This window comes from Lampetra fluviatilis, chromosome 28 (assembly GCF_964198595.1).
Source record: "Lampetra fluviatilis chromosome 28, kcLamFluv1.1, whole genome shotgun sequence".
Classification (NCBI taxonomy): Eukaryota; Metazoa; Chordata; class Hyperoartia; order Petromyzontiformes; family Petromyzontidae; genus Lampetra; species Lampetra fluviatilis.
Genome location: NC_136302.1, coordinates 153,193 through 163,317, shown reverse-complemented (window position 1 = coordinate 163,317; position 10,125 = coordinate 153,193). Strand labels below are relative to the sequence as shown.

The 10,125-nt window shown below is 59.8% G+C and overlaps 1 protein-coding gene across 1 annotated transcript in view; it reads right to left on the bottom strand.

Annotated features, from left to right (window-relative positions):
- Window positions 1-1,062: 1,062 nt before the first annotated feature.
- Window positions 1,063-10,125, bottom strand: part of LOC144942834 (dual specificity tyrosine-phosphorylation-regulated kinase 4-like) — a gene marked incomplete at its 3' end in the record, with an annotated part of 68,823 nt that continues 59,760 nt past the window's right edge. The window contains exons 9-12 of the mRNA XM_078869838.1: window positions 4,419-4,591; window positions 3,408-3,468; window positions 1,795-1,912; window positions 1,063-1,300 (exon numbers count right to left, since the gene is read on the bottom strand). Coding sequence (XP_078725964.1) covers window positions 1,063-1,300; window positions 1,795-1,912; window positions 3,408-3,468; window positions 4,419-4,591 — 590 coding nt within the window. The remainder of the gene's footprint in view (window positions 1,301-1,794; window positions 1,913-3,407; window positions 3,469-4,418; window positions 4,592-10,125) is intronic.

Here is a 10,125-nt window from a genome sequence, read left to right as displayed (position 1 = left end):
GGTGGTGGTGGGGGTGGCCTCGCTGGTGGTGGGGGTGGCCTCGCTGATGGTGGCCTCGATGGTGGTGGGGGTGGCCTCGCTGGTGGTGGGGGTGGCCTCGCTGGTGGTGGGGGTGGCCTCGCTGGTGGTGGGGGTGGCCTCGCTGATGGTGGCCTGGATGGTGGTGGGGGTGGCCTCGCTGGTGGTGGGGGTGGCCTCGCCGGTGGTGGCCTCGCCGATGGTGGGGGTGGCCTCGCCGGTGGTGGGGGTGGCCTCGATGCTGATGGGGGTGGCCTCGCTGATGGTGGGGGTGGCCTCGCTGGTGGTGGGGAAAGACTCGATGGTGGTGGGGGTGGCCTCGATGGTGGTTGGGGTGGCCTCGATGGTGGTGGGGGTGGCCTGGATGGTGGTGGGAGTGGCCTGGATGGTGGTGGGGGTGGCCTCGCTGGTGGTAGGGGTGGCCTCGCTGGTGGTGGGGGTGGCCTCGCTGGTGGTGGGGGTGGCCTCGCTGATGGTGGCCTCGATGGTGATGGGGGTGGCCTCGCTGGTGGTGGGGGTGACCTCGCTGGTGGTGGGGGTGGCCTCGCTGGTGGTGGGGGTGGCCTCGCTGGTGGTGGGGGTGGCCTCGCTGATGGTGGCCTCGATGGTGGTGGGGGTGGCCTCGCTGGTGGTGGGGGTGGCCTCGCTGGTGGTGGGGGTGGCCTCGCTGGTGGTGGGGGTGGCCTCGCTGATGGTGGCCTGGATGGTGGTGGGGGTGGCCTCGCTGGTGGTGGGGGTGGCCTCGATGCTGATGGGGGTGGCCTCGCTGATGGTGGGGGTGGCCTTGCTGGTGGTGGCCTCGATGGTGATGGGGTTGGCCTCGATGGTGGTGGGGGTGGTCTCGATGGTGGTTGGGGTGGCCTCGATGGTGGTGGGGGTGGCCTCGATGGTGGTGGGAGTGGCCTGGATGGTGGTGGGGGTGGCTTCCATGGTGGTTGGGGTGGCCTCGATGGTGGTTGGGGCGGCCTCGATGGTGGTGGGGGTGGCCTGGATGGTGGTCGGGGTGGCCTGGATGGTGGTGGAGGTGGCCTGGATGGTGGTGGGGGTGTCCTGGATGGTGGTGGGGGTGGCCTCGATGGTGGTGGGGGTGGCCTCAATGGTGGTGGGGGTGGCCTCGATGGTGGTGGGTATGGCCTCGATGGTGGTGGGGGTGGCCTCGATTGTGGTGGGGGTGGTCTGGATGGTGGTGGGGGTGGCCACGATGGTGGTGGGGGTGGCCTCGTTCTGGAGCCAGCTGTGACTCAGTGCCTGCTCCGGTGTCATGCGGAGTTCTGGATCCCACCTGGGGGGGCGGGGGGATGGTGAAAGGGGAGGTGAGGATTTGATGTTCCCATCTGTACATGTGTGTACGTGTGTGTGTGTGTGTAATGGAGAGCGGTGGTGCTATGAACCCGGCAGAAACCCGAGTTAGATTCCTGCTCACGGCCAACACCATTGACAGCGATTCTATTATTTGAAACGGTCCTGGGCCTCCCCTAGGTCGACTCAGCCTCAAATGAGCACCTGGTTTAGCGGTCTGTAAACATCGCCACTGGCGAGACAAAGGTGGCCGGGCGTGGTGGTACTGGCCACCCACCTCCTCTGTGTGTGCCACAGTGCCAGTAGCCTTCATAGGCGGTGCTGCTACTTGCTACTGATAACATCACTTGCCCCTACAGCCTGGTAGAGGCAACACGGGGATCTTTGTGTATAGGTGCTGCTACTCGCTACTACTAACAGCACTTGCCCCTACAGTCTGCTTGAGGCTACATGGGGGGTATTTGTCTAGGTTCTTACTGCAGGCAGCTGCTAATGAAGGCCACTAGCTGAGCTCCACATCCCCGCAGCACCAAATGCAGGGGGACACTTGCCGGGAGTCGTTTCCTGGCCGGGCAGTGAGGCTGGCCGGCCTCGTCTGTAGGACAGAGACAGAGAGAGATATACATACACACAGAGAGAGAAAGAGACAGAGAGATAAACAAAGATATAGAGAAAGAGCAAGAGAGACAGAGAGAGAGACACATACACACAGAGACAGAGAGATGGAAATAGAGACAGAGAGACGGAAAGAGAGACACACAGAGAGAGCCACGCACAGTGTCACCAACCACCACATCACCCACCCACCCACTCACCCACCCACATACCCACCCACATACCCACCAACTCACTCACCCACCTACCCACTCACCCACCCACATGCCCACCCACATACCCACCAACTCACTCACCCACCTACCCACTCACCCACCTACCCACCCACTCACCCCCCTACCCACCTACCCATCCACTCACCCACCCACCTATCCACCTACTCACCCACCTACCCACCCACCCACTCACCCACCTACCCACCCACTCACCAACCTACCCACCCACCCACACACTCACCCACCTACCCACCTACCCATCCACTCACCCACCTATCCACCGACCCTCTGACCCACATACCCACCTACCCACCCACTTACCCACCTACCCACCCACTCACCAACCTACCAACAACCTACCCACCCATGCACACACTTACCCACCTACCCATCTACCCATCTACCCACCCACGTGACGGTTCTTAATTGACCCACCCAGGTCGTTACTGAGTGGGCCCAAACCCCCAGCTCTTCCCTCTCCCTCCCCCCAGGCCCCCCCACCCCATTACCAGCACCATCGCCACCACCAACACCTCACCACCATTACCTCACCACCACCCCACCACCAGTACCACCACCTCACCACCACACCGCTACCCCTACAACACCACCACCTCACCACTACCACCTCTATGCCACCACCAAACCACGACCACCACCTCACCACCACCACACCACCACCACCTCACCACCACCCCGCTAGCCCTACACCACCACCACCTCACCACCACACCGCTAGCCCTACACCACCACCACCTCACCACCACTTCGCCACCACCATTGTCACCTCTACACCACCACTACCACCATACCACCACACTGCTACCCCTGCAACACCACCACATCACCACCACCACTACACCACCACCTCACCACCACCACTGCCACCTCTACACCACCACCAGGACCATCACAATACCACCATCGCCACCTCACCCCCACTACCTCTCCACCACCTCACCACCGCACCGCTACCCCTACAACACCACCTCACCACCACCACCACACTACCACCACACCATCACCACCTCACCACCACACCGCTACCCCTACAACACCACCACCTCACCACCACACCACCACCTCACCACCACCACACCACCACCACCATCGCCACCACCAACACCTCTCCACCACGACCTCACCACTACCTCACCACCACCACACCACCACCTCACCACTGCCATCTCTACACCACCACAACTACCACACCACCTCTACACCATCACAACACCACCATCACACCACCCTTCAACTCACCAAAGTAGGCCGCTCTTTTGCGAGCTTTCTCCACCATTTCTTTTGGAGGCATGCCCAGGATCTGTGCAACCGTTTCAAGACAGAGACACAGAGAGACACACGCATGTTACATGGATGTTACACGCGTGTTACACACGGGGACCTATAGAGAGATCCATAGAGATCCAGAGACTTATATAGAACCATTGGGACTCATAGAGACCCATACAGATTCACAGAGACCCATACAGAGACCTATACGGACACACAGAGACCCATACATAGACCCATAGAGGTCCAGAGACTCATATATAATCATTGGAATCCACAGAGACCCACACTAAAACTGAATTATTTTTATTTCACCAGGTAAGGTCCCACTGAGCTACGTTTTTCATCGGCCGTACGACGGAAGACCTGAACGTGACATTATCGTTGTTGCTCAGCGCATCTAGCATCATGGGTGAGTAGGTGGGTGGGGGGGTGAGTGGGTGGGTGGGTATGGGGGGGTGGGTGAATGGGTGCGTAGGTGGGTGGGTAAGTGAGTGGGTGGGTGAGTGGGTGGGTGAGTGGGTGGGTGAGTGGATGGGTGAGTGGGTGGGTAGGTGGGTGAGTGAGTGGGTGGGTAGGTCGGTGGGTGTGTAGGTGGGTGGGTGACTAGGTGGGTAGGTGGGTGGGTCAATGAGTAGGTGGGTGGGTGGGTGAGGGGGTGGGCGAGTGGGTGGGTAGGTGGATGAATGAGTGGGTGGGTAGGTAGGTGGGTGAGTGGGTGGTTACGTGGGTGTGTAGGTGGGTGGGTGGCTGGGTAAGTAGGTGGGTGAGTGGGAGGGTAAGTAGGTAGATGGGTGGGTGGGTGGGTAGGTGTGTGGGTGAGTGAGTGGATGGGTAGGTAGGTGGGTGGGTAGGTGAGTGGGAGGGTGGCTGGTTGGGTGACTGGCTGACAGGGTGGGGTGACTGAGTGACTAGCTGGGTGACTGGCTGGCTGTGGGCCAGGTCGTCGCTCGAGGCCCCCCAGGGAGGCTCTCCAGTCACCTCGATACAGCATGCCAGGTGGTCGTCGCGGCTGAACGAGAGGAAGAGGTCCCTGTCGGTGGCCAGCTTGGCTACGGTGCATCCCAGCGACCATGTGTCCACAGCACAGGTCGCCGGGTAGCCGAGAAGCACCTCAGGGGCCACGTATGCGAGGGTTGCTCCCACGTGTGAGGCTGTGCAGACGACAACAACAGCAGCGGTGATGATGATGATGAATGTAGACTGGGTACGTGTGTGTAGGTGGGTAAGTGTGTGTAGGTGGGTGGGTGGGTTGGGTGGCTGGGGCGGTGGCTGGGTGGGTGGGTGGATGGCTGGGTGGGTGGGTGGATGGTTGGGTGGGGGTGAGTGGGTGGGTGAGTGGGTGGGTAGATGGCTGGCTGGGTGGATGGGTGGGTGGATGGCTGGATGGGCAGGTCAGTGGGTGAGTGAGTGGGTGGCTGGATGGGTCGGTGGGTGGATGGGTGGGTGGGTGCATAGATGGATGGGTGGGTGGGTGTATGGCTGGGTGGAAGAGTGGGTGGATGCCTGGATGGGTGGGTGGATGGCTGGGTGAGTGGGTAGCTGGATGGCTGAGTGGGTGGATGGATGGATGGATGGGTAGGTGCGTGGGTGGATGGCTGGGTGGGTGGGTGGATGGATGGCTGGGTGGGTGGATGGATGGCTGGGTAGGTGGATGGATAGATGGATGGGTGAGTGGGTGTATGGGTGGATGGGTGTGTGGGTGGGTGGCTGGATGTGGGGGTCGGTGGGTGGATGGGTGGGTGGGTGGGTGGATGGATGGATGGATGGCTGGCTGGCTGGGTGGGTGGGTGAGTGGGTGGGTGAGTGGGTGGCTGGATGGCTGGGTGGGTGGGTGGATGGCTGGGTGGGTGGGTGGATGGCTGGGTGGGTGGATAGGTGGGTGGATGAATGGGTGGATGAGTGGGTGGGTGGGTGGATGGATGGATAGATGGATAGATGGATAGATGGATGGGTGGGTGGGTGAGTGGGTTGCTGGGTCAGTGGCTGGGTGGGTGGGTGGATGGGTGGGTGGGTGGTGGATGGATGGATGGGTGGGTGGATGGATGTATGGGTGGGTGGGTGGATGGATGGGTGGGTGGATGGATAGATGGGTGAGTGGGTGGGTGAGTGGGTGTGTGAGTGGATGGGTGTGTGGGTGGGTGGCTGGATGGGTGGGTGGATGGGTGGGTGGATGGGTGGGTGGATGGGTGGGTGGGTGGGTGGATGGGTGGGTGGATGGATGGGTGGATGGATGGATGGGTGGATGGATGGGTGGGTGGATGGGTGGATGCATGGATGGATAGATGGATGGATAGATGGATGGGTGAGTGGGTCAGTGGATGGGTAAGTGGCTGGGTCGGTGGATGGCTGGGTTGGTGGGTGCATGTGTAGTGGTGATACGCGCTGGGTGTATATGTCGTGTGCCAGCGCGTATGTACGGGTGTGTGTGTGGTGACGCGCGCTGACGGGGAGGAGCAGGCGTCAGTGCGCGGGTGGGGGTAGTGCTGCTGATTGGCTGTGTGCCGGTGACGCGCCCAGAGGGAGTGATCGGGTAGCAGCGCGGTGTGATTGGTCGGGGAGTGGAAACACGCGCTGAGCGGAACCGGATCGTAGGGATAGCGCGTGGGGATTGGGTAACTGAGGAGCGGTGCCGACGTTGAGGTCCGCATCCGCTCCGTCTCCCGGGAAGAAGGGGTATATAAGGTGATGCACAGAGGAGCAGGGGCAGAAGTGGAACCATCTAAGAATGAAGACGAAGGTGCAGAGATAGAGCCCGGAGAGGAGAGTAATGGAGAGTAATGGAGAGTAGAGGAGAGTAAGGTATAAGTGTGTAGCCAGCGAGAGAGAACGGTCTACACGAGCTGAGTAATGTATAGTGTGTAGCCAGCGAGAGAGAACGGTCTACACGAGCTGAGTAATGTATAGTGTGTAGCCAGCGAGAGAGAACGGTCTACACGAGCTGAGTAATGTATAGTGTGTAGCCAGCGAGAGAGAACGGTCTACACGAGCTGAGTAATGTATAGTGTGTAGCCAGCGAGAGAGAACGGTCTACACGAGCTGAGTAATGTATAGTGTGTAGCCAGCGAGAGAGAACGGTCTACACGAGCCGAGTATGCATACGGTGTAGCCAGAGAGAGAGGAAGGTCTACACGAGCCGAGTATGCATACGGTGTAGCCAGAGAGAGAGATGCAAGGTCTACACGAGGCGAGTGGAGAGTGTAGCAGAGGCGCAGAGTCTACACGAGGCGAGAGAGGAGTGTAGCCGAGGCGCGGAGTCTACACGAGGCACAGAGAGCCGGCAGCACAGAATCCAGAGTCAAGAGAAGCGCATTGTGAAGAAGAGAGGCCACGCGTTGTATTGTTACAAGTCAAGATTTAATAAAAGAAGTGTGTTCCCGTCAAGGAGTTTCCTGCCGTCATTTTCCAATACTTCATCTGGCGTCAGAAGTGAAACGGGCTTCCAAGTATGGAGACGAGGAAGACCCGTAGGACCCACGGGATTGACCGCGAGGAAGACCTGGACGACTCGGGGCCGCTGGTGGCGGGGGGTGAGGAAGAGGACTTGCCCACGCTGCAGGGTCCGTCGACGGCGCCGGCCGAGCGACCGGGGACAGACGCCGGGCTTCGTGAGGCGCACTCCCGACTGGCGGAGCTGCTGCTCGCCGCCGCGTCCATCTTGGCGGAGATCAGCTCGTCGGGAGGAGCGGGGACGGTGGGGGACATTTTACAAGGTCGCCCCGCAGATTCCCGCCAAAACGAATGGGGGATTCCCGCCATTGCGCCTGGGCCTACTTTTGGCGGGAACGGCGAGCGCCACGTGGTGGTGGGTTCCCAAGCGCGCGCATCGACGTCATCAGCGCGCGAGGGGGTCCGCCATCTTACGTCTGCTGCTGGAGCCGCCATCTTAGACACCGACGGACAGGCGGAGAGGAACCACGAGGCGGATGACTTCATTTTTCAGCAGCGCCTGCCCACGTTGTCAGCCTTCAAGGCGGAAGGCGGAGACTGGGGCCAATTTCAGCGAAGGTTTTTGGCGCATCAAGAGATGTCAGCGTGGTCCGATGCTACGGCGCTGCGGGCATTGCCCGCCATGCTGGACGACGATGCGCTCGCGGCCTTCAGGGCTGCACGGAAGTCGGACCGCTCCACGCTGAAGGATGCGCTGGGTTTGTTGGCCAGGGTCTACGGGCCTCCCTCTACGTGCCGCCATCAGTTCTACGCAAGACGGAAAGCGGCCACGGAGACCGCGCTGGCCTATCGCACGGCGTTGCTGGCTCTTGCTGATGCTGCGTTCCCTCGGATGGACGAGGAGGGCCAAGACGCGATGGTTTTGGAGCAGCTGCTCAAGTTGGCGCAGGACCTGGGGGTCCCTATCAACACAGCTGACGAGATTGATATTTCTTCTTTGAGAGTCGCCACGAGTATTCAAGCGCACGAGGCCCTACAACGGAAGCAAGGCGTTGGTTGCAACGCTGCTGTCGTCGCAGCCCCGGGTTTGGTGGTCGCCGAACCCCAAGTCGTCAGCCCACGAGAGGAGGCGTTCGCCACGGGACGACCAGGGGACTGGAGGCCGGGGGCCCGGTCGCCTCTGCGATCGGGCCGAAAGTCGGAGCAACCAAGATCTACTCCGACCCTCGTCACGTGCTATAACTGCGGCCTCCGGGGCCACGTGGCGTCCGGGTGCCGCGCTCCGCGGCAGCGCGCCATGGGAGCTCGGCTGGACGACGACCGAGAGCCCAAGTCATCTCTACAATCCCCGGCAAGTCGCGGCACCTCACACGCTCGGCCTGTTTATTCGGCACACATGGGACGCCGCGTTGCGGCGGAGGAGGGCCGGTTAAGGTTCGGGGATTCGGTTCGGCGAGGGGGGTTCGGCCGGGACCAGGGAGACATTGAATGGGCGGAATTGGGGCATAGAATTGTGGCTGCTTCGGCGGGTTCGTCCGTTGTTACGGGATCTATTGATGGGGTTGAGATTAGGGTGTTAGTGGACACGGGGGCATCGGCAACTATTATATCGGACCTCATTTATAATATTCTTCCGGTCCAATGTCGTCCGCTGCTTCCAGTGGATGTGCCATTTTACGCCGCTAATGGGGGATCGTTGGGCATTATCGGTCAGGTTAGGGCGTCCATTTGCATTGGAGATATCAAATTGTCGGGACCCGTTTTCGTTTCGTCTTCTTTGGCAGTTCCGTGTCTTTTGGGCACTGACTTTTTGGCTAAAATGCCCATTAAAATTCTTATCGATCAACGATGCATTGAACTGCCATCGGGTCGCCGGATTTCATTTTTGACGGGCCCTACTGACATTCGGACGGCGTGCGCTACGATACAAGCGGTGGCGACGCAGACAGTGCAAGTGCCCCCGGGTTCACAGATGTTGATTCCCCTCCGGTTGCGGAAACCATGGGTGAGGGAGGCTTCGGGACAGAGTATGCTTTTGGGTCCTTCTAACAAGGCTGTCGGGGGTCTTGATTTATCGGTGGCTCACACTTTGGTGCGGGCTGACAGGGATCCGTTTGTGATGGTTTTGAACGCGGGGTCGCGACCAGCTGTCATTCCGCAGGGCACCGTGCTGGCTCACGCGGCGCAGGTCCCTGGGGATGATGGGTTGGTTGCGCAGGTGGGCTCGAGCCCCGCGCGGAACGTTGAGCCAAGGGAAGACCTTGAGTGGGTCCATTCGTTATGTGCCGCCTCGGACGATTTGTCGGCGGCGCAGTTGGGTGCGCTGCGCGAGTTGCTCATTGAATTCTCTGATGTATTCAGTAAACATAAGTATGACATTGGGTGCACGGATTTGTTGCACCATCACATTGAAACGGGCGATGCGGCGCCGGTCAGGCTAAATCCCTTCCGACTGAGTCCCGTGGAGAAGGAACATGTTCAGTCGGCTGTTAACGATATGCTAGAAGCCGATATTATTTCGCCCTCCTCTAGCCCGTGGGGAGCGCCTATTGTGCTGGTTAAGAAGCAGGACGGGTCCCTGCGATTCTGCGTTGATTTCCGTCGCCTGAATAAGATCTCTGTGGCTGACGCGTATCCGCTCCCCAGGATGGATGAGTCCCTCGATGCATTGTCTGGTGCGCGATATTTTTCGACTCTTGATTTGTTATCGGGGTTTTGGCAGTTGCCGCTCGACGAAGAGTCGAAACCTAAGACAGCATTTCGGACTCCAGGGGGGCTGTTCCAGTTTAACCGGTTACCCATGGGACTTCACTCCTCTCCAGCGACGTTTCAGCGACTTATGGAGCTGGTTTTGTCGGGCTTGCAGTGGGATACATGCTTGATTTATATGGACGATGTCATTGTTTTCAGTAAAACATTTGAGGAACACCTCCGGCGATTGAGAGGGGTGTTCTTGCGAATGCGATCGGCTAAGTTGAAATTTAAACCGGCCAAATGTCACCTCCTTCGTAGGTCCGTTAGATACTTGGGTCACATTGTCGATTCTTCGGGGATCTCCACCGATCCCGCGAAGACGGATTGTGTCGGTTCGTGGCCGACACCTACGTCCGTTTCCGACGTGCGTAGTTTCATCGGGTTTGCTTCTTATTATCGGCGGTTCGTTGAGCACTTCGCCACTATTGCAAAACCCTTGCACGCTCTAACGGCGAAGGGAGTGAAGTTCAAATGGGGACCGGAGGAGGAGGCCGCGTTTCGCTCCCTCCGGGACGCCTTGGTGGGTGCCCCACCCTTGTGTTAT